Source organism: Gopherus flavomarginatus, chromosome 12 (genome assembly GCF_025201925.1).
Source record: "Gopherus flavomarginatus isolate rGopFla2 chromosome 12, rGopFla2.mat.asm, whole genome shotgun sequence".
NCBI lineage: Eukaryota > Metazoa > Chordata > Testudines > Testudinidae > Gopherus > Gopherus flavomarginatus.
This window is the reverse complement of record NC_066628.1, coordinates 324,651-351,261: the sequence shown is the minus strand read 5'-3', so window position 1 is coordinate 351,261 and position 26,611 is coordinate 324,651. Positions and strand designations below refer to the sequence as shown.

Genomic DNA, 26,611 nt, shown 5'->3' with positions numbered 1-26,611 from the left:
AGGAGCATGCTCCCCCCACAGATCTCAGATCGTGCTATCCCTTGGGGGGGGGTGCCCAGCACCGATCTGGATGCCTCGCTCTTGCTCTACCTGCTGGTAGCCGTTGCCGTGTTTCCTGGGCGTGCCGGCGCCAGCGTAGGCCATGCCCCCCGTCTGGGCCTTACCCAGGGCATTTTTCACGGCTGGGTGTTTCCCCCCAGCTGCCATCTTGGCGTTGCCGGGGGATTTGCTGTTGCCAGGGGATTTGCCGTTGCCAGGGGACTTGGCGTTGCCGGGGGCTTTCCCGGGGGACTTCCCGCCACTGGGAGCTTTGCCGTAGGTTGAGGCCATGCTCATCAGCTGCTGCCGTTTCTGCTGCTTGGGCGCCGGCTTGGCAGGCGCTTTGTGGCCCGGCCCGGCGGGTTTCTGGTGCCGCGACGGCAAGGAGGAGGAGGATGGAGGTGATGAGGGTGAGGATGAGGATGGCAGCGGCAGCGACACACACACAGACCGGGAGCCGGGCACAGAAAGAAAACACAACACACACGGCATGAGTTCACGGGGAGCCGGGGCTGCTACAAGGACTCCCTGGTGTACGGAGCACCCCACATCCCTCAGGGTCACCCCAAACCCCTTCTGTCCCTGGGAGCTTGTTACATTCAGAGCACCCCAAATCTCCAGGGGTCGCCCCGGAGCCTCTCCACCTTGGGGACCTGGATACATACAGAGCACCCCAAATCTCCGGGGGTCATCCCAGAACCCTCATTGTCCTTGGGATCCCCATGTGTATGGAGCACACATCGGGATTCCCTCCCCTCTGCCCCCCCCCGGAGGCCCCACCATCAGGTTACAATATGGGGGGGGCATGGTTTGCCCCCTACTAGTAGCCCCATTCCCTGCCCCCCCAACCTGTGCCACCTGCACCCCTGCTCGGAGTGCCATGAAGCAGTGATGGATGGATGGATGGACGGACGGACGACACTGCCATGAGAGGATGAGACTCAGACACAACGGGAGCTGAGACAGACGGACGTGGGAGGGGGAGCAGAACCTGCCCCCCCATGTTACCTGCTCCACTTTGCCCCCCGAAAGCGTGGGGAGGGGTGCGCTCCCATCCTCCTTATTCCCGTGAGAGTCGGGGTACTCATAGTACTCCATTTCATCAAAGTACTGGGCGCCGGGGGTGGGGGGGAGGATGGTGGAAGGGGGAAAAGGAGGAGAACAAAACAATCATAATAGAAACCCACAGCAGGGGGAGGGTCAGGGGCTGGACCAGGGTGTAAGGGTCTGTCTGCTCCCCCTGCCCCAGTTCTCCCCCTCCCCCGCTCGCTCTCCCTGGGCCTGACTCTCAGTTCCCCCACTCAGGGCAGGGATGCAGTGGGCAGGGCAGAAGTGCCTTTAAACCTCCAGTTCTGGGGTTCACCCCCTACCCCTCCATGAGCCAGAGCAGGCTGCCCCAAGAAAGAGCAGGGCATGCTGGGAATACAGGGGCGCGTGGCCCCGAGAAGGAGCAGGGCATGCTGGGAATACAGGGGCGCGTGGCCCCGAGAAGGAGCAGGGCATGCTGGGAACACGAGGGCGGATGGCCCCGAGAAGGAGCAGGGCATGCTGGGAACACGAGGGATGGGTTGCCCCGAGAAGGAGCGGGGCATGCTAGGAATACGGGTGCAGGTGGCCCCATATGGGGGACAGTTGAGGGGACAGCAGTTATGAAGGGCAGGTGGGAGGTCTGGGCCCCCGAGATGAAGCTGGCAGTGTTTCCCTAGGGGGTAAGTTCAGAGTCCCAGTGGGTGGGTGGGATCTGAGGGACAGATAGGGGGTGGGGGGTTGAGATGAACCCGGCATTGTCTCCTCGGGAGGTTTCAAGTTTTTTCCTTTTGCACCTGAAAATGTCAGCAAAGGACCAGCAGTCCCGTATCTCCCCCAGATCTGCTCCAGGGGCCCAACTAGCTCTGTAACCCCCCCAGATCAGACCCACGGGCCCAACCAGTCCCATATGCCCCCTAGGCTTGCCAACATCCTACATGCACAAAACCGAACACCCTTACCCCACCCCCTGCCCGCCCCTTGTCTGAGGTCCTGCCCACCGCTCACTGCATCCCCCCTCCCTCCGTCACCCACTCTTCCCACCCTCACTCACTCGCTCATTTTCACCGGGCCAGCTCAGGGGGTCGGGATGGGAGAGGGGTTGTGGGCTCCGGCTGGGGGTGTGGGTTCTGGGCTGGGGCCAGGGATGAGGAGTTCATGGTGCGGGACAGGGCTCTGGGCTGAAGCAGTGGGTCGGGATGGGAGAGGGGTTGAGGGCTCCGGCTGGGGGTGTGGGTTCTGGGCTGGGGCCAGCTATAAGGGGTTTGGGGTGTAGGAGCGTTCTTTGGGCTGGGACTGAGGGGTTTGGAGGGCGGGAGGGGAATCAGGGCTGGGGCAGGGGGTTGCGGTGCTGGGGAGGGGGTCAGGGGTGGAGGCCCCAGGTGGTGCTTACCTCAGGCAGCTCCTGGAAGCTGCGGCATGTCTCCTCTCCAGCTCCTATGTGGAGGCATGGCCAGGTGGCTCTTCACGCTGCCCCTACCACAGGCGCCACCCCCGCAGCTCCCATTGGCCATGGTTCCCGGTCAATGGGAGCTGTGGGGCCGGTGCTTGGGGCAGGGGCAGCATGCGGCCCCCCCGGCCGCCCCTACGCATAGGAACCGGAGGGGAGACATGCCGCAGGTTCTGGGAGCTGTGCAGAGCCACAGCAGGCAGGCAGCCTGCCTTAGCCCCGCTGTGTCGCTGACCGGACCTTTCACGGCTCAGTCGGTGTTTCTGACTGGAGCCGCCAGGGTCCCGTTTCGACCAGGCGTTCCAATCGAATACTAGGCACCTGGCAACCCTAATACCCCCAGATCAGCCCCACGGGCCTGACCAGCCCTGTAACCCCCCTCAAATCAGCCCCACAGGCCCGACCAGCCCTGTATATCCCCTAGATCAGCCCCACGGGCCCGACCAGTCCCGTATCTCCCCCACAGGCCATCCAGCCTCGTATCCCCCATGAGATCAGCCTCCCGGCCTGTCCAGCCCTGTATCCCCCCAAGATCAGCCTGCTGGGCCCATCCAGCCCAGTATCCTCCTCGAGACCACACCCAAAGGCCTGACCTGCTCGGTCTGCCCCACGTCCCTCACCTCGGGCCTGGCAGGTCTCCGCTGCGCCTCCTGTGCCTGGGGAGCATGGGGCTGGGCGTGGCAGTCAGGGCTGTAGTGCTCACAGTAGTCGTAGGCTGCCTGCGGGTTTGGGGCGATGAGCAGCTGCTGGATGTCACCCTGCAGAGAGAGACAGACGGGGTGATGGGGGGACGGGCACTGCTGGGCCTGGAGTCCCCACCCAACACTAATCATAGACTCATAGACTATCAGGGTTGGCAGGGACCTCAGGAGGTATCTAGTCCAACCCCCTGCTCAAAGCAGGACCAACCCCAACTAAATCATCCCAGCCAGGGCTTTGTCAAGCTGGGCCTTAAAAACCTCTAAGGAAGGAGATTCCCCCACCTCCCTAGGGAACCCAGTCCAGTGCTTCACCACCCTCCTCGTGAAATAGTGTTTCCTAATATCCAACCTAGACCCCCCCTCCCGACTGCAACGTGAGACCATTGCTCCTTGTTCTGTCATTTGCCACCACTGAGAACAGTCTAGATCCATCCTCTTTGGAACCCCCTTTCAGGTAGTTGAAAGCAGCTATCAAATCCCCCCTCGTTCTTCTCTTCTGCAGACTAAACAATCCCAGTTCCATCAGCTTCTCCTCCTAAGTCATGTGCTGCAGCCCCCTAATCATTTTTCTTGCCCTCCGCTGGACTCTTCCCAATTTGTCCACATCCTTCTTGTAGTGTGGGGCCCAAAACTGGACACAGTACTCCAGATTAGGCCTCAGCAACATTGAACAGAGGGGAATGATCATATCCCTCAATGGGGAAAGGGGCCAGAGAGGGAGGGATAGGTGCTGCAGGGAGGAGTGGGAGGGGATGGATCACGGATGGGTTGTGGGGGATAGACGGATGGGGAGCTGCAGGGAGGGCATGAAAGGATGGATCACGGATGGATTGGGGATGGACAGAGGATTGGGTGGATGTACAGGTGTGTGGGGATGGATGGAGGGAGGAAGGTAGGGATGGAGGGATGAATGGATGGATGGATGGATGGACAGGTGTGTTTGGGGATGGATGGATGGGTGGGTGGAGGGGTGTGTGTAGGGATGGAGGGAGGGAGGGAGGTGGGGATGGAGGGATGGATGGGTGGATGGACAGGTGTTTGGGGATGGATGGAGGCAAGGAGGGTGGGGATGGAGGGAGGGATGGGTGGAGGGGTGTGTGTAGGGATGGATGAATGGAGGATTGGGTGGATGGACAGGTGTGTGGGGAATGATGGAGGGAGGAAGGTGAGGATGGAGGGAAGGATGGGTGGATGGATGGACAGGTGTGTGGGGATGGATGGGTGGAGGGAAGTGGGGATGGAGGGGGGACAGTGATGGGTGAGTGGAGGGGTGTGTGCAAAGATGGATGGATGGATGGAGGATTGAGTAGATGGACAGGTGTGTTTGAGGATGGATGGAGGCAAGGAGGGTGGGGATGAAGGTATGGATTGTGGATGGATTGGGGCATAGATGGATGGCAGGATGGATGGATTGGGGGAATAGATGGAGGGGTGTGTACAGGGAGGAAGGGCGGGAAGAAGAGGAGTTACCCTGATACCATCCTGCTTCCCCATTGTGATCCCACCCAGAAATAACCCTCAACATCCCCCCAAACCAACCCCAGGCACCTCCCCCCATTCCTCACACACAGTCTTAGGGGAGACATGGGGGTCAGGCAGGGTCCCCGTGGGCAGGGGGACGCAGGGTGGGCTGGGCTGGTACCTGGAAGACCTCCTCGTCGAGGATGCGGGTGCCAAAGACAGTGATGCCGCGGGTGTCGATCACCGGGCGGGGGCCCCGGGGCAGCGGCCGCGTCACCTTCTTCTTACAGTCCAGGATCAGCGTCACCGACTGCTTGCGCACGCTCAACGCCAGCCGGTGCCACCTGGGGACACGGACACACTGATGGGAGCAGGCAGGGATGGAAAGGGGAGTCCTCAGGTGTTGGAGTAGGGTCGGTGTAGGGGGCAGAGGGTACCCATGTGCTGCAGTGTTGGGGGTCAGGGTCAGGGGGTACCCACTTGCCATCAGCGAGGTTCATGTCCCAGAAAAGTGGGTAGTCCTCGGGGGTGGGATGGGTGGGTTGGGGGTCAGGGGGTACCCACTTGCCGTCAGTAAGGCTGATGCCCCGGAAGAGCGGGTAGTCCTCGGGGGTGGGATGGGGGGGTTGGGGGTCAGGGGTCAGGGGGTACCCACTTGCCGTCAGCGAGGCTGATGCCCCGGAAGAGCGGGTAGCCCTCGGGGGTGGGGTGGGGGGTTGGGTGTCAGGGGTCGGGGGGACCCACTTGCCGTCAGCGAGGCTGATGCCCCGGAAGAGCGGGTAGCCCTTGGGGGTGGGGTGGGGGGTTGGGTGTCAGGGGTCGGGGGGTACCCACTTGCCGTCAGCGAGGCTGATGCCCCGGAAGAGCGGGTAGTCCTCGGGGGCGGGGTGGGGGGTTGGGGGTCAGGGGTTGGGGGTCAGGGGTCAGGGGGTACCCACTTGCCATCAGCGAGGTGGGTGCCCCAGAAGAGGGGGTAGTCCTCGGGGGCAGGGTGGGAGGTCAGAGGTCCAGGGGTACCCACTTGCCGTCAGCAAGGCTAATGCCCCGGAAGAGCGGGTAGTCCTCGGGGGCGGGGTGGGGAGGTTTGGGGGTCAGGGGTCAGGGGGTACCCATTTGCCGTCAGCAAGGCTGATGCCCCGGAAGAGCGGGTAGCCCTCGGGGGTGGGGTGGGGGGTTGGGGGTCAGGGGTCAGGGGGTACCCACTTGCCGTCAGCGAGGTGGGTGCCCCAGAAGAGGGGGTAGTCCTTGGGGGCAGGGTGGGAGGTCAGAGGTCCGGGGGTACCCACTTGCCGTCAGCAAGGCTGATGCCCCGGAAGAGCGGGTAGTCCTCGGGGGCGGGGTAGGGGGTCAGGGGTCAGGGGGTACCCACTTGCCGTCAGCGAGGCTGATGCCCCGGAAGAGCGGGTAGTCCTCGGGGGCGGGGTGGGGAGGCTGGGGGGTCAGGGGATACCCACTTGCCGTCAGCGAGGTGGGTGCCCCAGAAGAGGGGGTAGTCCTCGGGGGCAGGGTGGGAGGTCAGAGGTCCGGGGGTACCCACTTGCCGTCAGCAAGGCTGATGCCCCGGAAGAGCGGGTAGTCCTCGGGGGCGGGGTAGGGGGTCAGGGGTCAGGGGGTACCCACTTGCCGTCAGCGAGGCTGATGCCCCGGAAGAGCGGGTAGCCCTCGGGGGCGGGGTGGGGGGTTGGGGGTCAGGGGTCAGGGGGTACCTACTTGCCATCAGCAAGGCTGATGCCCCGGAAAAGCGGGTAGCCCTCGGGGGTGGGGTGGGGGGTTGGGGATCAGGGGTCAGGTGGTACCCACTTGCCGTCAGCGAGGCTGATGCCCCGGAAGAGCGGGTAGCCCTCGGGGGTGGGGTGGGGGGGTGGGGGTCAGGGGGTACCCATTTGCCGTCAGCGAGGCTGATGCCCCGGAAGAGCGGGTAGCCCTCGGGGGTGGGGTGGGGGGTTGGGGGTCAGGGGTCAGGGGGTACCCACTTGCCGTCAGCGAGGCTGATGCCCCGGAAGAGCGGGTAGCCCTCGGGGGCGGGGTGGGGGGTCAGGGGTCAGGGGTCAGGGGGTACCCACTTGCTGTCAGCGAGGCTGATGCCCCGGAAGAGCGGGTAGCCCTCGGGGGCGGGGTGGGGGGTCAGGGGTCAGGGGTCAGGGGGTACCCACTTGCCGTCAGCGAGGCTGATGCCCCGGAAGAGCGGGTAGCCCTCGGGGGCGGGGTGGGGGGTCAGGGGTCAGGGGTCAGGGGGTACCCACTTGCCGTCAGCGAGGCTGATGCCCCGGAAGAGCGGGTAGCCCTCGGGGGCGGGGTGGGGGGTCAGGGGTCAGGGGTCAGGGGGTACCCACTTGCCGTCAGCGAGGCTGATGCCCCGGAAGAGCGGGTAGTCCTCGGGGGCGGGCCGGCCGCTCTGGTCCTGGTAGAGGAAGACGGGCGAGCGCCCCAGCTCCACGCCCAGCTGCTGGGTGCCGTGCTGGTCGTACACGGAGAGCAGGAACGCCTGGCTCCCGGCCTTGGCCTTCACCAGGGCCATGATGGAGAAATCCTCCGGGAACTTCCCTGGGGAGACACCGGGGCTGTGGGACCCCACGGGGCCATTCGGGGGGCAGGACACTGGGGTGCAGGGACAGCCAAAGGGGGATGTAGGAATGTTCCACTAGAGACACAGGAGGGGGGGGCGTGGGAACGTCCCAATGGGGGTGTAGGAATGTTCCACTACGGACATGGGGGTGGGGGTGCAGGGATATCCCAAGAGGGGCGTGGGAATGTTCCACCAGTGACACAGGAGGTGTGGGAACATCTCAAGGGGGCATGGGAATGTTCCACTAGACTAGGGACTTGGGGGTTGTGGGAACATCCCAATGGGGATGTAAGAAAGTGGAGGTGGACACACAGGAATTTTCCACTAGTGATATGGAAGGTGTGAGCATATCCCAAGGGGGCGTGGGAATGTTCCACTAGTGGCACAGGAGGTTTGAGAACATCTCAAGGGGGCATGGGAATGTTCCACTAGACTAGGGACTCGGGGGTTGTGGGAACATCCCAATGGGGATGTAAGAAAGTGGAGGTGGACACACAGGAATTTTCCACTAGTGATATGGAAGGTGTGAGCATATCCCAAGAGGGGCGTGGGAATGTTCCACTAGTGGCACAGGAGGTTTGGGAACATCTCAAGGGGGCATGGGAATGTTCCACTAGACTAGGGACTCGGGAGTTGTGGGAACATCCCAATGAGGATGTAAGAAAGTGGAGGTGGACACACAGGAATTTTCCACTAGTGATATGGAAGGTGTGGGAACATCCCAAGGGGGCGTGGGAATGTTCCACCAGGGACACAGATGAGTGCGGGAACATGCCAAGGGGGATATAGGAACGTTCCACTAGGGGCACGGGACCATGCTGGGAGCTGGGAGGTGTGGGACCAGCCACAGAGGCGGGGGAAGCCTGTGGGAACAACGCCCGTGGGCCGTGGGAAGGGCACGGCTGATGGAGGACACAAGGAGGGGGAACACGCCGCAGGACAGGGAGGGGGTGGACTATCCCATGCGGGAGGGGGGCGCATGGCCCAGTACCTGGGAAGAGCTGCCTGGTGGGGGCGCTGATCTGTGCTTGACGTGATATCCTGTAGGCCACATCCGGCCCCATCCCTGCCCGCCTGGCGGGGCAGAACCCCATCGTCTTCCGCACACCATCCGGCTGGGCCTGGAACTGCAGTGCCTTCAGCACGTCCACTGGCTCTGCTGTAGGACATGGGGGGCGGGTGGTGGCAAAGCTTTGCAAACAGTCCCCACCTCCCCGACAGGGGCCCCCTCCCCAGCCACACAGAGCTCCCCAGTTCTGGGATCACATGAACTCACTTGCCCCCCCGCAGCTACCAGGGTCCCCCCCTCCAGCTGTGATTCCCATCTCCATATTCAGCCTCCCCCAACCTATGAATCCCCTTCCCCGAGATAGTCCTTCTGCCCTGGGGGCTGAGCTGGGGGAGGTCGGGGATGCAGATGGTGGAGGAACACTCCCAGAGCGGGCAGGCCTGGCTGCATGGAAGTGGGTGTCTGGACAGCTAAGGGGGGCTGGCCGTGAGTGAGGAGATCGGGTCCCCCTGCCCAGGTGCACTGGAGGCCAACTATTGGACTCCTGGCTGGGGCTCAGGGCAGGGGGGCCCTGGCTGGGAAGCAGGGAGGACTAGCAGGACTGGGGAGGGGGTAGGGGTCCCCTCAGGTGCGCTGGCCAGCTCTATCCAAATTCCAGTCTCCCCTCCCGGGACACTCACAGAGACGGGCTTTTTCAGACCCAATCAACAGTGTCTTTGTTCCCAGCTGGCGGGGGAGGGGGTGTGGAGGGTCCAAGGGAAATACACACGTGGCACACGCACACACACACACACACACACACACACACACTCAGAGCAAAGGGGGCAGCAGTTCACTCACACACCCCATCTCGCAATCACCCCCTCCCAGGCACACAGCCTTTGCTGCCCAAACACAGCCCCTCCCCCCACAATCCCACCCAACTACGCATCGCATGCACAGAACGCACCCCCTGCCAGCAGCAGGCACCCAGCCTGCTTCAGCACCGCACGCACGCTGTCTCGCACACACATGCACCATTTCACCATGGCCCATTCCACAAGCACAGCCGCCTCATCACAAATCGCACACCACCCCGCCACACAACGGCGCCCTCCCCCTGTGTCAGTCACAGTCACACACCCTGCCTCACAGATGCACCCACCACAAGCTCACAATCACCAGTTGCACATACCCCATAGCACAGTGGCTCACAGGTATCACAATTACACACACACACGCCCCACTTCACAGCCACACAGAGCCCATTTCACAATTGCATGCAACTCCCAGGCTGCCCCCGCCCCCCGCGCCCCCTCTCAGCTGGGCCCAGTATTTCACTCTGAACAAAAACAAGTCTGCAGAAGCCATCAGCTGCAGCCATGCCTGGCTCATGGCCCACCCCCCTGCCCACGCTCCACACCTCAGGCGGGGCCGACCCCTCCCAGCCAGGGGCGAGGGGTGATGGGTGGCAGCAAGGCCATCTGCATAGGGGAGCGGGGGGGTGGCGCAGAGGCGCTCAGACGGATGGGGACATGGTCCAGGTGACCCTCCCTCCAGACAAGACGGGTTCCTGAGGGAACAGCTGGAAAAACAGAGGCAAAGGAGCCATCACCACCCCGGCCTCTTGGAGTCAGGATCCTTTTGAGGGAATTCCCCCCCCCCCCGGACACTGGCCACAAGGGGGAGCCCAGGCCGGCTCGCTCGGTCAAGGGTGGGCAGTGCCTGCCGGGTGGGGGCACTTCCCCCCCAAGTGCAGGGGCTGCCCTGGGTGGGGGTGATGGAGCAGGGTTGGAGGCAGGGTGCTCAGGGGGTACTGCGCCGTTGCTGACCCCCCAACACACACCCCTCTCTGTCTGCTTCTCTCCACACCTGTCCCCCTCTCCCATTTTCCCATCCAGCCTCCATCTGGGTTTCTCATCAGCCCCAAGTTTACGGCCCTGATGTGAAGGCGGGAGCCCCATTCCTCCCCCGTCCTTGTTCCATTCGGAATCTGGCATCCATTAATATCCCCAGCAGGACACAGTGAGACAGACCAGAGCCCTTGGCGCAGGGCACTGCCAGGGGGAAGCTCACAGCACTGGGAGATCTCCAGCTGGGGGCACTGCTCCAGGGAAGTTTGCAGCACCAGACTCCCCAGCTGGGGGCATTGTTGTGGGGAAGCTCGCAGCACCAGAGAACTGGCAGGGGAGGGGAACATTAGCCCCTGGTAGAGAGGATCGAAGCCCACACACACACACACTCAGGGCCCATCTCAGAGCCATGTCCCCACTCGGGGTCTCCCGGCCCCCCGCCAAGCTTGGCGCTGGCCCAGCCCCAGCCAGGAGCGCTGGCAGCTAGGCCATGCCAGCTGCACAGAGATACTTTTCTTCTGGCTGCCAGGCGGGCGCGAGGAAAAGCCATTAGGGCTGCATAGCACAACTCCCTGGGGAGGGGTGGGGCAGGAATGGGGGAGGGGAGCCCCAGAGCCAGGGCTGGAGCAGGGGGGGGGAGTCTGAGGGAGGAGACACTAGAGGAAGAGGGGGTGGGGGTCAAGGGGGGATATTGGCTGTAGAAAGAAGTGAGAGGAGAAGGGCCAGGAGCAGGACGGGCAGGAGGGAGAGGGCTCTGGTGTAGGGGTCACAGTGTTAGGTCGGGGTCAGGGGAGGGGGTTGTTCAGGTGGAGGAGGAGCAGGAATGGGGGGGTCAGGTGGAGTGAGAGGGGCCAGAGAGGTCACAGTGGGAGGTCAGGGGAGGAGGGTGCAAAGAGGAGGGGAAGTGGGGGCAGGAAGAGGGGGCAGAGGGGAGGGGACATGGGGGGCAGGTGGAGAGAGGCAGAGGGGAGACATGAGGGGCAGGGGAAGTAGGGGAGATGAGGGGGCAGAGGGCCGGAAGTGGGGGCAGGCAGAGGGAAGGAGAGCGGGAAGTCAGGGGGAGGGACAGAGGGCGGGAAGTGGGAACCAGTGGGAGGGGCAGAGGGTGAGAAGTAGGGGGCAGGTGGAGAGGGGCAGAAGGGAGGAAGTGGGGGGCAGGGGGAGCGGACTGGGCCGCAGAGAATAGGCCCTTTATATGAGTCACTTCCTCTGTTTGAACCACCAGCTCCCCAGCATGGGGGGCCATGTGGGGGCTTGGGACCGGACAGGGTCACCTGATCCTGCCGGTGACCGCACAACCCACAGCTCCCCCGGCAGCTGCCCTGGCTCCCCCTGGCCATGCCCCCCTTCCCATGGCCCTGCTGCAGGCTTGGCGGAGACAAGACATATTTGCAGCAAGACGCAGGGACCTGCCAGGGACCTGGGAAAGTGATTAGCTCCTCGCCCTGCACCTGCTACTCCCAGGCACCAGCCCCACAGCTGCACGGCCCAGAGGAGTGGGGGGCAGAGTTCCTGCACAGCCCTATGGGGGGGATCTCTGGGGCACGGGACCCTGAGCATCTGCTGGGGATGTGCAGGAGGCTCTGCCCCGAACCAGTCGGAGCTGAGCGGCCTCGGCCTCCGCTCCTGAGAATCCAGCCACTATCTGAGTCTGTCCGTCTCTCCTGTTCCCAGGTCACCGTGTCTGTCCTGTTCCCCCAGTCACACCGTGTCTATCCTGATCCTGGGTCACGCCATGTCTGTCCGTCTGTCCTGATCCCCCGGTCACGCCATGTCTGTCCGTCTCTCCTGTTCCCCTGATCACACCGTGTCTGTCCTGTTCCCCCGGTCACGCCATGTCTGTCCATCTCTCCTGTTCCCCTGATCACACCGTGTCTGTCCTGTTCCCCCGGTCACGCCGTGTCTGTCCGTCTGTCCTGTTCCCCTGATCACACCGTGTCTGTCCTGTTCCCCTAGTCAGGCCCTGTCTGTCCGTCTTTCCTGATCCCGGGTCACGCAAGTCACAGCCAACCCAACCCCACCACTACACAGATCATGCCAGCCATCCCAGAATGCCTCGGGGCCACAATCCCACGGGGCAGCCAGTGCTCCCCTCCCACATCCCTCAACTCTCTCCCAACATACCCCTAGCTCCCACCATCCCAGGGAGGACCTGGCGCACCCACCCCACAGCTACATCCCAGGGGGGACCCAGCACTCCCACCCCATGGCTCCATCTCAGGGGGGACCCAGCACGCCCAACCCACGGCTCCATCCCTGGCAGCCCTTGGGCTCCACATCCCAGGGGGGACCCAGCACTCCCACCCCACAGCTCCATCCCAGGGGGGATCCAGTGTGCCCACCCCATGGCTCCATCCCTGGCAGCGCTTGGCCCCCACCATCCCAGGGGGGACCCAGCATGCCCACTCTATGGCTCCATCCCAGGGGGACCCAGCGTGCCCCAGTTCCACACCAGCAGGTCACCAAAACAAGGACCCAGCAGCATCCTCTATATTCCAGCTGACACTGGCTCTTCCCAGGCCCCAGGGAGGGACTAGCAGAGCCCCCAGTGCCCCCCACCACCAGAGCACCCTGCTGCCAGGGCAGGGACAGACTGAGAGACATGCTGGTATCTGGGGCTGCTGACCCTATACAGGACACCCAGCTCCACTGCCTGCTAAGACAGACCCTCCCCAGTGTCAGCTACCCCCGTCCCCCAGCAGCCTCCATGGATAGGAGTCCCCCCTCCATCCCTCCACCCCTCCTGTATAAGATCCCAACTCTTCCCACAGAGTCCCACCCTGGACCTTGGCTCTGCCTCCCCCCACCAACTGCCCCCACTCTGCCCCCTTACTCTGATCCCCATAGCCCCCACACCCCCGCATATAGGATCCTGTTTCTGATCCCACCCCCCACCCCCGACCAGAAAATCAGGGTTGGTGCCCTGGTGTCTGTTTCTCCCCCTCCCCTACACACCCCAGTGCTAGATCTGGCTGCTGTGCCCCCCACCCCAGAGGTGGCTGCATTTCAGGAAGGCTGGGTCCCCAGAGAGCAGGCGACAGTGCTCTGGGATCCTTTTCGGGGGGAGGGGGGATATTCCTATTGCCCAGAGCACAGGGACCCCACACAGAGGGGATACATACCCCCCATTCGGGGGGAGGGGGAGATTGGCTAGACAGGCAGGGACCTGGGGACAGAGACAAGCACTGCTACCTGGGGACAGACACTGGGACCCAGGGATGGACAGACAGCAGAGTGGGAACCTGGAGCCAGATGGACAGACAGACAGCGGGATCTGGGGGACAGGACAGAGGGACACACTGGGACACTAGGCTCTAGGGTGGATGGACAGACAGCAGAGCGGGAACCTGGAGCCAGATGGACAGACAGACAGCGGGACCCGGGGGACAGGACAGACACCCACAGTGACACCTGGGGACAGACCGGGGGGACAGACACTAGGACCTAGGGATGGACAGACAGGAGACTGGGAACCTGGAACCAGATGGACAGACAGACAGCGGGACCCAGGGGACGGGACAGACACCCACAGTGACACCTGGGGACAGACCGGGGGGACAGACACTAGGACCTAGGGACGGACAGACAGCAGAGCGGGAACCTGGAGCCAGATGGACAGACAGACAGCGGGACCCGGGGGACGGGACAGACAGCCACAGTGACACCTGGGGACAGACCGGGGGGACAGACACTAGGCTCTAGGGTGGATGGACAGACAGCAGAGCGGGAACCTGGAGCCAGATGGACAGACAGACAGCGGGACCCGGGGGACAGGACAGACACCCACAGTGACACCTGGGGACAGACCGGGGGGACAGACACTAGGACCTAGGGATGGACAGACAGGAGAGTGGGAACCTGGAGCCAGATGGACAGACAGACAGCGGGACCCAGGGGACGGGATAGACACCCACAGTGACACCTGGGGACAGACCGGGGGGACAGACACTAGGACCTAGGGATGGACAGACAGGAGAGTGGGAACCTGGAACCAGATGGACAGACAGACAGCGGGACCCAGGGGACGGGACAGACACCCACAGTGACACCTGGGGACAGACCAGGGGGACAGACACTAGGACCTAGGGATGGACAGACAGGAGAGTGGGAACCTGGAACCAGATGGACAGACAGCGGGACCCGGGGGACGGGACAGACAGCCACAGTGACACCTGGGGACAGATCAGGGGGACAGACACTAGGACCTAGGGATGGACAGACAGGAGAGTGGGTACCTGGAACCAGATGGAAAGACAGACAGCGGGACCCGGGGGATGGGACAGACACCCACAGTGACACCTGGGGACAGACTGGGGGGACAGACACTAGGACCTAGGGATGGACAGACAGGAGAGTGGGAACATGGAACCAGATGGACAGACAGACAGTGGGACCCAGGGGACGGGACAGACACCCACAGTGACACCTGGGGACAGACCGGGGGGACAGACACTAGGACCTAGGGATGGACAGACAGGAGAGTGGGAACATGGAACCAGATGGACAGACAGCGGGACCCAGGGGATGGGGACAGACACCCACAGTGAGACCTGGGGACAGCCAGGACAGAGGGACACGCTGGGACACTAGGCTCTGGGGTGGATGGACAGACAGACAGCCACTTGGCGCGGGGCAGACAGAAAGCCACCCCCACCCCTTGGTGAGCGCTCCTCTCCCCCAGCTCGGTGCTGTGTGAAAGGCTCTCAGCCCCCCAGGCCAGGTGGGGCAGGGCTGGAAGTGGGGGGCTGAAGGGCCCCTTTCTCTGCCGCCCACGGCCCCAGGGGTCAGGACAGCGGCTGACAAACCACAGGAGCGCACGGCTCCCGCCACAGGCCGCTGGCTGGGCCACCAGACATCAGTGCACTGAGAGAGCCATTCATACTGCTTTGCCGGCCCCAGCCCCAGGGGCATCACACCCTGGCCACCCGCTGCCACCAGCCCCCTCGGCACCGCACACACGACTCACCCCACCCCCCAGGACTCGTGGGTTCTATTCCTGGCTGTCGGAGGGGAGTCAGGTCCAGTGTGTTATAGCGGGGGGCTGGGCACCAGGACTCCTGGGTTCTATTCTCTAAGGGGGAACTCCTTTCCCTTTTTTGTGCCTGTTTCCCTGTCTGGGATAAAGCCCCATTGCAAAGTGCTCTGAGAACCACAGATGTACCATCCCCCCCAGCACAGAGACCAGCTATTTACCCCACTCCCTCCGAAGTTCAAACCATGTACCCCTAACTCTTCCCCTACCTGCTTATCCCTCAGACCCTCACCAGCAGGCTTGTGTGGGAGGGGCTGCTGCTTTCACAGTCAGATGAGGAGAAGAGGGGCAGCTCAGACAGGGTCCCCAATCCTTGATAGCTTTCCCATCTCCTGGCTTGACCCCCAAAGTCCAGGTGGGGCTCTCAGTGACCCAGGGGTTGGGCTGCACTGGAATAAGGGAGAGACCACACTGGGACTTCTACATACAGTGCAATGCAGCCAACTCTAGGCAGGAGCACGGAAAGCTGAGTATAACAGTGCAAAGTGGGTGAGGGATTTTAACTAAGGACAAAGAGGGGGGAATATGGTACCCTGGGGTTATTAATACCCCACAGAGCTGGGTTTGGGGATCCGATAGACTCCACCCCCGACCCCAGAGGCACAGATAGAACCCAGGTGTCCTGGGCCCATTCCCTGCAGCCCCAATCTGTGTGGCCCTGACCTCCCGCTGCCCCTGCCCCACCCAGCTGTGGTTTCTACCCCACTTCTTCCTACCCAGCTCCTCCAGCCAGTACAACCCAACTGGCCTCCTGTAGAGGGAGCAGGGGAGACCCTGCCTGGCACTGGGGGGCAACCAACCCCTACAACACTCAGGGCAGGGTGGGGGTGGATTGTCTTGGAGAACTAAAGAAATGAGCAGAGGAGCTGCAATACCCTGGGGCTGGGGGCTGCAAAGGACCAGATGCCACGGGGATAGATAGATAGATAGATAGATAGATAGATAGATAGATAGATAGATAGATAGATAGATAGATAGATACTGAGTGAAGTATGGAAATGGAGGGATGGTGATGCAAGAAGAATGGAATGGATGACACCTTAGGAGCAAGGAAGGGAGAGAGGGATGGATGAAAGTGAGGGATACATGGAGGGATGGAAGCAGACAGATGGGATATGGGGAGGGAGGGATGGAAGCAAGGGATACATGGAGAGATGGAAGCAGACAGATGGGATCTGGGGAAGGTGGAAGCAAGGGATGGAAGCAAGGGATACATGGAGGGATGGAAGCACAGATGGGATCTGGGGTGGAGGGAGAGAGGGATGGAAGCGAGGGATACATGGAGGGATGGAAGCACAGATGGGATCTGGGGAGGGAGGGATGGAAGTGAGGGATACATGGATGGGTGGAAGCACAGATGGGATCTGGGGAGGGATGGAGGGATGGACGCGAGGGATACATGGAGGGATGGAAGCACAGATGGGATCTGGGGAGGGAGGAATGGAGGGACGGAAGTGAGGGATACATGGAGGGATGGAAGCATAGATGGGATCTGGGGTGGAGGGAGGGAGGGATGGACACGAGGGATACATGGATGGGTGGAAGCACAGATGGGATCTGGGGAGGGATGGAGGGATGGACGCAAGGGATACATGGAGGGATCAGGGCCGGCTCTAGCCATTTCACCGCCCCTATCACGGCAGCACACCATGGGGGGTGCTCTGCCACCCGCTGGAGCCGCGGGACCAGCGGACCCTCCACAGGCACGCCTGAGGGAGGTCCACCGGAGCCGCCTGTGGCCCTCCCGGCAACCGGCAGAACGCCCCCCGTGGCATGCCGCCCCAAGCACGCACTTGGTGCGCTGGGGCCTGGGGCTGGCCCTGGGAGGGATGGAAGCACAGATGGGATCTCGGGATGGAGGGATGGAAGTGAGGGATACATGGAGGGATGGAAGCACAGATGGGATCTGGGGATGGAGGGATGGAAGCGAGGGATATATGGAGGCACAGATGGGATCTGGGGAGGGAGGGATGGAGGGATGGAAGCGAGGGATATATGGAGGCACAGATGGGATCTGGGGAGGGAAGGATGGAAGTGAGGGATACATGGAGGGATGGAAGTACAGATGGGATCTGGGGATGGAGGGACGGAGGGATGGAAGTGAGGGATACATGGAGGGATGGAAGCACAGATGGGATCTGGGGATGGAGGGATGGAAGTGAGGGATACATGGAGGGATGGAAGCACAGATGGGATCTGGGGATGGAGGGATGGAAGCGAGGGATACATGGAGGGATGGAAACACAGATGGGATCTGGGGAGGGAGCAGGGCCGACTCTAGGTTTTTTGCTGCCCCAAGCAAAAAAAATTTTGGCTGCCCCCAATCCCAGCCTTGGGCCCCCCCTGTACCCTCTTGCTGCCCCAGCCCTGGCTCTCACCCCAACATTCCCTGCCACCCCAGCGCTGGGCTTCCCCCTTTCCCCCCCACCAGTGCCCTCCCCCCACCCAGATACAGCCCCAGCCCTGGGCTCTCCCGTTCCCCCCCACCAGTGCCTCCCCACACCTCCTGCCATCCCAGCCCTCAGCTCTCCCCCCCCCACCTGCACCCTCCTTGCACCCCAGCCCTGGGTCACTGGTAACTCGCTCTCAGGGTGGGTCATTCAGCAGGAATTTTGGACGTACACAGAGCACAGACAGGATTGGCTCCCATATGGTTAGAGCTGCAGTAAAGTGGAACAATTTTCAGCTTGTGTGACTGGAGGATCTCTGGATGCAGATTATCAGACTGTCCTACATGAACGAGGAAAAGCTGAGGTGCCTTTATTATTCTTTTGTTCCACTCTTTCTTTCTCTGGGGAATTCGCCAGTGCAATAGCACTGTCTTCCTTTTAAACAAACAAACACACAAAGGCACTGGCTGTTGAAAATAGCAATTCCAGCCCTAATAACCACGGGGAAGCATTTCTTGCTCCATTTTATCCTACTTCTTCTCAGCAAGTTACAGTGGATCAGGATATCTGATTTGGGAAGAATGAAGTAACAGCTGCCCAAACTGAGCTTGAGCACTCCTGAATTTGGAGGTGTTCAAATCTGGAAGGCAGGTGCTGGTGGGGGGCAGGGGCTATGGGCTCCGCGGGGGAGCATGGCAGCACGTATGCAGCAGCGTGTCTGGAGCTGCGCGGAGCCAGACACGCTTGTCTGAGTGGCCCGGTAAGGGGGCTGGGGGGTTGGAGAAGGGGTAGGGGTTCCGGGGGGGCAGTCAAGAGACAGGGAGCAGGGGGGTTGGATGGGGTGGAGGTTTGGGGGGGCAGTCAGGGGCAGGGAGCGGGGGGGTTGGATGGGTCGGAGGTTCGGGGGGGCAGTCAGGGGACAGGCAGCGGTTGGATAGGCATGGGAGTCCCAGGGGTTTGTCAGGGGACAGGTAGGGGGTGGGGTCCTGGGGGGAAGTTGGGGGGTTCTCAGGAGGGGGCAGTTGGGGACAAGGATCAGTTAGGGGCAGGGGTCCCCGGAGGGGGCAATCAGGGGACAAGGACCGGGGGTGCTTAGATAGGGGGTGGGGTCCTGAGGGGCAGTTAGGGGCAGGGGTCCCGGGAGGGGGTGATCAGGGGACAGGGAGCGGGGGGGGTGCTGGATGGGCTGGGGTTTCTGTGGGAGGCAGTCGGAGGGAGTGGATGGGGGCAGGGTGGGGCTTCCTTCTCTCCCCCTGGAGTGTCCCGTTTTTTGAATGTTACAGTATGGTCCCTACCACTCTCCACTCACAGCACGCTGCAGCATGAGGTCCCCCTCCTTCCTTTCTAGTTGGTAGTGGCCAAGGGAATGCTGGGAAATGTAGTTATTTCCCTGCTCCAGGGCTGGCTCTATAGGCAGGGATCTAACCAAGGAACTACAACTCCCAGAGCCCCCTGTTGGGCTGCCCCAAGTAGGTGCTTGCTTTGCTGGTGCCTATAGTCGCCCCTGGGAGGGAGGGATGGACGCGAGGGATACATGGAGGGATGGAAGCATAGATGGGATCTGGGGATGGAGAGAGGGAGAGATGGAAGCGAGGGATACATGGATGGATGGAAGCATAGATGGGATCTGAGGAGGAAGGGATGGAGGGATGGACACGAGGGATACATGGAGGGTTGGAAGCACAGATGGGATCTGGGGATGGAAGGAGGGAGAGATGGAAGCGAGGGATACATGGAGGAATGGAAGCACAGATGGGATCTGGGGATGGAAGGAGGGAGAGATGGAAGCGAGGGATATATGGAGGGATGGAAGCACAGATGGGATCCGGGGATGGAGGGAGGGAGAGATGGAAGCGAGGGATACATGGATGGATGGAAGCATAGATGGGATCTGGGGATGGAAGGAGGGAGGGATGGAAGCAAGGGATACATGGAGGGATGGAAGCACAGATGGGATCTGGGGATGGAAGGAGGGAGAGATGGAAGCGAGGGATATATGGAGGGTTGGAAGCACAGATGGGATCTGGGGATGGAGGGATGGAGAGATGGAAGCGAGGGATACATGGACGGATGGAAGCATAGATGGGATCTGGGGATGGAAGGAGGGAGGGATGGAAGCAAGGGATACATGGAGGGATGGAAGCACAGATGGGATCTGGGGATGGAAGGAGGGAGAGATGGAAGCGAGGGATACATGGAGGGATGGAAGCACAGATGGGATCTGGGGATGGAAGGAGGGAGAGATGGAAGCGAGGGATATATGGAGGGATGGAAGCACAGATGGGATCCGGGGAGGGAGGGAGGGAGAGATGGAAGCGAGGGATACATGGATGGATGGAAGCACAGATGGGATCTGGAGAGGGAGGGATGGACCTGAGGGATACATGAAGGGATGGAAGCACAGATGGGAGATGGGGATGGATGGAGGGAACAGCAGGTGGAGCGATGAATGGAGGGATACTCTGGGTTCTAGAGATCAGGGGAGGATACACATTCCCATGAGCTGCAGGTCCCTGGTACCTCTGTGGGGTTATATAACTGGAGGGCCACGCATGAGAAAGGATGGTCTGGAGACATGGGAAGGGCTGCGGCTGCGGCTGTGGGTGGAGATGAGGCAGCAGGGAAAGACGTGGGGGATGATCCTTCATCGGGTCCAGCTCCAACCCGGTGGGACCATCCCAGCCAGCCCCCCAGCCCCCCCCCCAGATCTGTCCCAGCCAAACCCCCGGAACCCCCCCAGATCTGCCCAGCCAGACCCCCAACACCCCCTGTATCTGTCCTAGCCAGACCCCCAGCACCCCCCCTGGATCTGCCCCAGCCGGACCCCACCCTGAATCTGCCCCGACCGGGTGGGCTCAGCCGATCTGGAGGCCTGACTCTGCAGTGTCTATTTTGGGCTGGTCCAGCTTCCGCCCGGAAACCCAAACAGTAATTAGAGCGAGTGAGGGGGAGGGGCCGGGGGGCGGCCCAAAGGAAAAGTGGGGACGGGGGAGGATTCAGAAAAGGAATGAACAGGAGAAGAGCTAACAGGGAATGAAAGAAGAAACAAAAAGGAGGAGAGGAAGGGCCCAGACACTGGGGTCTGGAGGGGGGAAGAGGAGAGGAAGGGCCCAGACACTGGGGGTCTGTGGGGGAGGAGAAGAGGACGGGCCCAGACATGGGCCCGGGGGGGAGGAGAGGAAGCGTCCAGACACTGGGGTCCGGGGGTGGGGGAAGGAGAGGAAGAGCCCAGACACTGGGGGTCTGGGGGGGGAGGAGGAGAGGAAGGGCTCAGACACTGGGGGTCAGGGGGGGAGGAGAGGATGGGCCCAGACACTGGGGGTCTGGGGGGGAGGAGGAGAGGAAGGGCCCAGACACTGGGGGCCCAGGGGGGAGGAGAGGAAGGGCCCAGACACTGGGGGTCCGGGGGGGAGGAGGAAAGGAAGGGCTCAGACACTGGGGGCCCAGGGGAGGAGAAGAGGAAGGGCCCAGACACTGGGGGTCAGGGGGGGAGGAGAGGACGGGCCCACACACTGGGGGTCCGGGGGGGAGGAGGAGAGGAAGGGCCCAGACACTGGGGGTCAGGGGGGGAGGAGAGGAAGCGTCCAGACACTGGGGTCCGGGGGTGGGGGAAGGAGAGGAAGAGCCCAGACACTGGGGGTCTGGGGGGGGAGGAGGAGAGGAAGGGCTCAGACACTGGGGGTCAGGGGGGGAGGAGAGGATGGGCCCAGACACTGGGGGTCTGGGGGGGAGGAGGAGAGGAAGGGCCCAGACACTGGGGGCCCAGGGGGGAGGAGAGGAAGGGCCCAGACACTGGGGGTCCGGGGGGGAGGAGGAAAGGAAGGGCTCAGACACTGGGGGCCCAGGGGAGGAGAAGAGGAAGGGCCCAGACACTGGGGGTCAGGGGGGGAGGAGAGGACGGGCCCACACACTGGGGGTCCGGGGGGGAGGAGGAGAGGAAGGGCCCAGACACTGGGGGCCCGGGGGGGGAGGAGAGGAAGGGCCCAGACACTGGGGGCCCGGGGGGGGAGGAGAGGAGAGGGCCCAGACACTGGGGGTCCTGGGGAGGGGAGGAGGGGAAGGGCCCAGACACTGGGGATCTGGGGGAGGAGGAGAAGAAGGGCCCAGACACTGGGGGTTGGGGGGGGGGAGAGGAAGGGCCCAGACACTGGGGGTCCGGGGGGGAAGAGGAAGGGCCCAGACACTGGGGGCCCGTGGGCAGAGGACAGGAAGGGTCCAGACACTGGGGGCCCGGGGGGGGAGGAGAGGAGAGGGCCCAGACACTGGGGGTCTGGGAGGGAGGAGGAAAGGAAGGGCTCAGACACTGGGGGCCCAGGGGAGGAGAAGAGGAAGGGCCCAGACACTGGGGGTCGGGGTGGGAGGAGAGGAACAGGCCCAGACACTGGGGGTCCTGGGGAGGGGAGGAGGAGAAGGGCCCAGACACTGGGGATCTGGGGGAGGAGGAGAAGAAGGGCCCAGACACTGGGGGTTGGGGGGGGGGAGAGGAAGGGCCCAGACACTGGGGGTCCGGGGGGGGGAGGAGAGGGCTCAGACACTGGGGGTCCAGGGGAGGAGAAGAGGAAGGGCCCAGACACTGGGGCTCGGGGGGGGGGGGAAGAGGAAGGGCCCAGACACTGGGGGCCTTGGGGAGCAGGAGGAGAAGGGCCCAGACACTGGGGGTTGGGGGGGGGGGAGAGGAAGGGCCCAGACACTGGGGGTCCGTGGGCAGAGGACAGGAAGGGTCCAGACACTGGGGCTCGGGGGGGGGGGGGAAGAGGAAGGGCCCAGACACTGGGGGTCCGTGGGCAGAGGACAGGAAGGGTCCAGACACTGGAGGCCCGAGGGGCGAGGAGAGGAAGGGCCCAGACACTGGGGGCCCTGGGGGAGGGGGAGGAGAAGGGCCCAGACACTGGGGGCCCGAGGGGCGAGGAGAGGAAGGGCCCAGACACTGGGGGCCCTGGGGGAGGAGGAGGAGAAGGGCCCAGACACTGGGGCTCGGGGGGGGGGGGGGAAGAGGAAGGGCCCAGACACTGGAGGTCCGGGGGAGATCGGGACTTGCTACCTCCCTTCCCGGCTGCTGCCCCCTCTCCGCACCCAGCTGGCTTTGGGTCCCCCCATGCTGCCACCGTGGGCCCTACCCAGCCCCTCGCCCTTCTCATTCCCCACCCTGCTTCCCCCTCCTCCCCCACCCACAGATACCCCCAACACTCCCCCTGCTCCCATTCTCCTTCCCCCCAGGATCCCCCTCTTTGTTGGCAGGAGAGACGGGGGTGGGGGAATCACAGAAAGAAAAAATGTTTCAGAGAGAGGGAAAGTTGAGGCCTGTGAAGGAGGTGGGGGCTCCTTACAGCCCCCACAACCAGTGTGGGGGGGTGATATCCCTCCTTACAGCCCCCCATCTGCCCCTCCCCCCAGCCATTCCCAATGCCCCCTCACTATGTCTGCCCCCTCCCAGCCAGTTACTACTCCCCCGTCTGTCCGAAGGGACCCCCCTCCCTGCCCCCCCGGGAATCGCCCCCCCACACCCTGCAGGGGCCATCCCAGCTAAATGGTGGGACTAACCCCCCTCCCAGCAGCCCCGTGATCTGGGCTGGGTAAGGGTGATGGGGGGAGGGAGATTAAAATGGTACACAGCGGGTGTGTGAAGGAACAGAGAGACACCACTACACACCCACACCAACATTCCCCCAGGGGGAGACACAACTACACAACTGTCTACACACACAACCTGGGGGGTGGGGATACGGGGACAAAAGTATACGCACTCACACACACAACACACACACACCCCTTGTGGCAGGAAACACAACTACACAACTGTATGAAACACACACAGAGCTACACACCAGTGCACACACATACCCTGTGGGGAGACAGAACTGTACAATCCACACACACACACAACACAGGGCCAGAACGGTGCGGACCAGGCACATGCAGCCCCCCCACCAGCCCCAACCCAGTAACACAGAGACCCCGTGAGTCCACCCCTCCCATCCCGGAGTCAACCCTGTGAAGAGAGTAGGGGAGTGAAGGGGGGGTGCAGGGGGAATGAAGAATATGGGAACGGGGGAGCAGGGGGAGATTGCGGGGTGCAGGGCTCAGCAGGGGAGGGGGGTGCAGTGGGGGCACAGTGGGGCCCTGCACTCACTTCCCAAGGGTTATAAATCCCCACACACAGGGGAGGCGGCTCTGGCTCAGCGCAGGCCAGGCGGGGCAGGGGGTTGGGGGAAGCCGCAGCCCAAAGATAAATAAACCCCCCGCGCCCAGCCCAGCGCACACTCCCGCCCTGTTCCCAGCACAAAGAGCCTCTGTGTTAGCAGGGCCCGGGAGGTGCAGGCCACACGGGCAATGGGGGCTCTGGGGGGCGCAGGACATGTGGGCAATGGGGGGCTCTGGGGGTACAGGCCACATGGGCAATGGGGGGCACAGGCCATATGGGGGAGCACAGGCCACATGGGCAATGGGGAACCCTGGGGGGCACAGGACACATGGGCAATGGGGGGCTCTGGGGGACACAGGACATGCGGGCAACAGGGGGCTTTGGGGGACACAGGCCACATGGGCAATGGAGGGCTCTGGGGGGCGCAGGCCACATGGGGGGGTACAGGACATGCAGGCAATGGGGGGCTCTGGGGGATGCAGGACACATGGGCAATGGGGGGCTCTGGGAGACACAGACCACATGGGCAATGGGGGCTCTAGGGGTGCAGGACACGCAGGCAATGAGGCAAACCCGGACAGGTCGAGGGGGCGGATCCCCCATTTTCAGTCCAAACCAGTCCGGGTGGGGGGAGGCTGGATAAACAGGGTTGGATTCATGGCACCAGAGAACCCCCTGTGCCCCCAAGCCAGCAATTCCCTCTCCCAGAGCCCCCCAATACCTGAGACATCCCCACTTTGCCTCTGATGCCAGAGAAACCCCAACAGCCCCCTGCTGCCAAAGATCCACCCCCAAGCCTGGGGGAGGCTCCCCCATAACAAGTTGGGGGGGCTAAAGTTGGAGGTGGAATAAAAAGGAAGAAGTGTACCCCCCAAATTCCTGACCTCTCCCTGCCCCCCACTCCATGATGCCTTCATCCAGTTCTCATTGCCCTAAAATCCAGGCTGTCCCTAAACCCTCAAATTCAGGCCCCCATTTTCAGATCCCCTGAATTTCTGACCCTCCTGCCCCTTAACCCCCTGCCCCCAGTGCCTGTCCCCTTGTCCTCCCATGCCCCCAGTGCCTGTCCCTAGGATCTGCCGTGATGCCCAGAGGAGAAGTGCTGTTTCTGCCACATCACCCCAGCTGGGGCCCCCAGCCCTCTCTGGCCACCTGCTGGCAGCTCCGCAAAGCACAATGGGGGGTGCTGGGTGACAGGGAGGGACACCCCTTCCCTGGGGCTCAGCTGTCACAGCTGAGACCTGCCTTCCCCATTCCCCCACCCATCCCCCCTCTGGACACCGGGCACCCACCCACCCCCGGCCTGCCCGAGTCTCCACTCACACACCCAGACCCCAAACCTGGCACCCGCCTGTCCCCTAACCCTAGCCTGGGCTCCAGGGGACCATGCCAGAGCCACAGTGCCTCTGCCCCCTCTTTGTCCCCTGGCACTGACACCCCCTATGCCAGCCCTGAACTAGGCACTGACCTCCTACCACAGCCCCTGATCCCCCCATCCAGGGCAGGGACACCCCCCGACACTGCGTCCCAGAGACAGACACACACACACATACACCCGGCACAGAGCAGGACACTGACCCTGGTCCTGATCTCTTGGTCCCAAACACAGAGACCCCCCGTGCCCTCCCAGCGCCCCAAACACAGACCCCCAAGCACCCCCCTGCGCCCCTACACAGACCTTCCCGTGCTCTCCCTGAGCCCCAGACACAGACCCCCGAGCACCCCGTGCCCCGACACAGACCTCCCGTGCCCTCCCTGAGCCCCAGACACAGACCCCCGAGCACCCCCCTGCGCCCCTCTCCCCCCCCCACCGTACCTGCCCGTGCGCACAGAGGCAGCAGCAGGAGCAGAGGCAGCAGCCCGGGGACCCGGGGGCGCCTGGCGCGGGCCATGGCCGAGGGGGGCTCTCCGGAGCCTGGCAGGAGCGGAGAGGGCAGCCCGGGGTCGGGGGCGCAGGGCGAGGGGGTCCCGGCTGCTCGGTAGCTCCGGCTGCCCCGTGTCCAGCTCCGGCTCTGTCTGCGAGCGCCCGGCTCCCCTGCACCGTCCCAGCCTGGTCGGCTCCCCTCCGGGCCGGCCCCCCTCAAGCCCTGCCCGGCCCCCCTGGCCCGCCCCAATGCCCGGCCCCCCTCCAGCCCTGCCCGTCCCGGCCCCCCCCACTGGCCCCCCAGCCATGCCCAGCCCGCCCCCACCTCCATCTCCCACTGCCCCCTCCATCCCGGCCCGGCTCCCCTGCACTGTCCCAGCCCGGCCCGCCCCATTGCCCGCGCCCCGTCCAGCCCTGCCCGCCCCCCACTGACCCCCCCCCAGCTCGGCCTGGCCCGCACCACTGCCCGGTCCTGCCCCCCAGCCCTGCCCGCCTCGCCCCCCTACTGACCCCTCCAGCGCCCCCCCCCACTGATCCCCCCGGCCCGGCCCCTACACTGCCCCCCAGTCCTGTCCGCCCCGGCCCCCCTGTACCGTCCCAGCCCGCCCCGCCCCACTGCCCCCTCCACCCCCGGCCCGGCCCCCCTCCAGTCCTGCCCTCCCCAGCCCAGCCTGTCCCCCGTCCAGCCCTGTCCGCCCCGTGCCCCCCCACTACCCCCTCCATCCCGCCCCGGCACCCCCACTGCCCTTCAAGCCCTGCCCCGCTACTGCCTCCTCCCTCCCGGCCCGGCCTGGCCTCACTCCAGCCTCCCAGTCCTATCCTGTCCGCCCCTGCTTGACCCTCCCTCCAGCCCTGCCCACCCCTCATCCTTCCCTTTCTCCCCTCCCCATCCTAGTCTTGCCCTGCTGGCCCCAGCCCTGCCCGGCCCCGCTCCAGCCCCGCGCTCCTCTCCTCTCCCCTCCTCGGCCGAGAGACCTGCCCCTTCCTAGGCCCCTGCCCACTCCTCCCACCCTGAGATCTCAGCCCCCCACTCACACCTGCAGCCCCGCCCACCTGCCAGCTCCACTCCACCCCCCTGCCCTGCTCCTTACCCAGCTGG

General features: G+C 63.5%; 2 protein-coding genes and 1 long non-coding RNA gene across 3 annotated transcripts in view; all 3 read right to left on the bottom strand.

Moving 5' to 3' along the window:
• Window positions 1-314, bottom strand: part of LOC127032741 (collagen alpha-2(XI) chain-like) — a 52,356-nt gene extending 52,042 nt beyond the window's left edge. Inside the window, exon 1 of the mRNA XM_050920243.1 lies at window positions 91-314. Within this exon, the coding sequence (XP_050776200.1) occupies window positions 91-207 (117 nt within the window). The 5' untranslated portion in view covers window positions 208-314. The remainder of the gene's footprint in view (window positions 1-90) is intronic.
• Window positions 315-638: 324 nt separating this feature from the next.
• LOC127033078 (collagen alpha-1(V) chain-like) lies at window positions 639-25,553 on the bottom strand. The gene is made up of 7 exons (XM_050920884.1): window positions 25,465-25,553; window positions 8,235-8,402; window positions 7,011-7,221; window positions 4,859-5,021; window positions 3,109-3,273; window positions 1,048-1,149; window positions 639-692 (listed from the first exon to the last, which is right to left on the bottom strand). Exons 1-7 carry the CDS (start codon window positions 25,538-25,540, stop codon window positions 639-641), a joined length of 939 nt encoding a protein of 312 aa, XP_050776841.1. The 5' UTR covers window positions 25,541-25,553.
• LOC127032775 (uncharacterized) lies at window positions 13,698-14,633 on the bottom strand. Its single transcript, XR_007768916.1, has 3 exons — window positions 14,523-14,633; window positions 14,320-14,394; window positions 13,698-14,196 (listed from the first exon to the last, which is right to left on the bottom strand). It is a non-coding gene; the product is annotated as an uncharacterized LOC127032775 (long non-coding RNA).
• Window positions 25,554-26,611: the final 1,058 nt, after the last annotated feature.

What these genes read in the sequence shown, in the direction of transcription:
- LOC127033078 (XM_050920884.1), bottom strand. Translation starts at nt 25,540, where the DNA reads ATGGCCCGCGCCAGGCGCCCCCGGGTCCCCGGGCTGCTGCCTCTGCTC. An exon ending in CACCAGGCAGCTCTTCCCAG is followed by an intron (nt 7,222 to 8,234) that starts GTACTGGGCCAT and finishes GTGTCTCCCCAG; the next exon opens with GGAAGTTCCCGGAGGATTTC. An exon ending in ATCAGCCTCGCTGACGGCAA is followed by an intron (nt 5,022 to 7,010) that starts GTGGGTACCCCC and finishes CCGTGTCCCCAG; the next exon opens with GTGGCACCGGCTGGCGTTGA.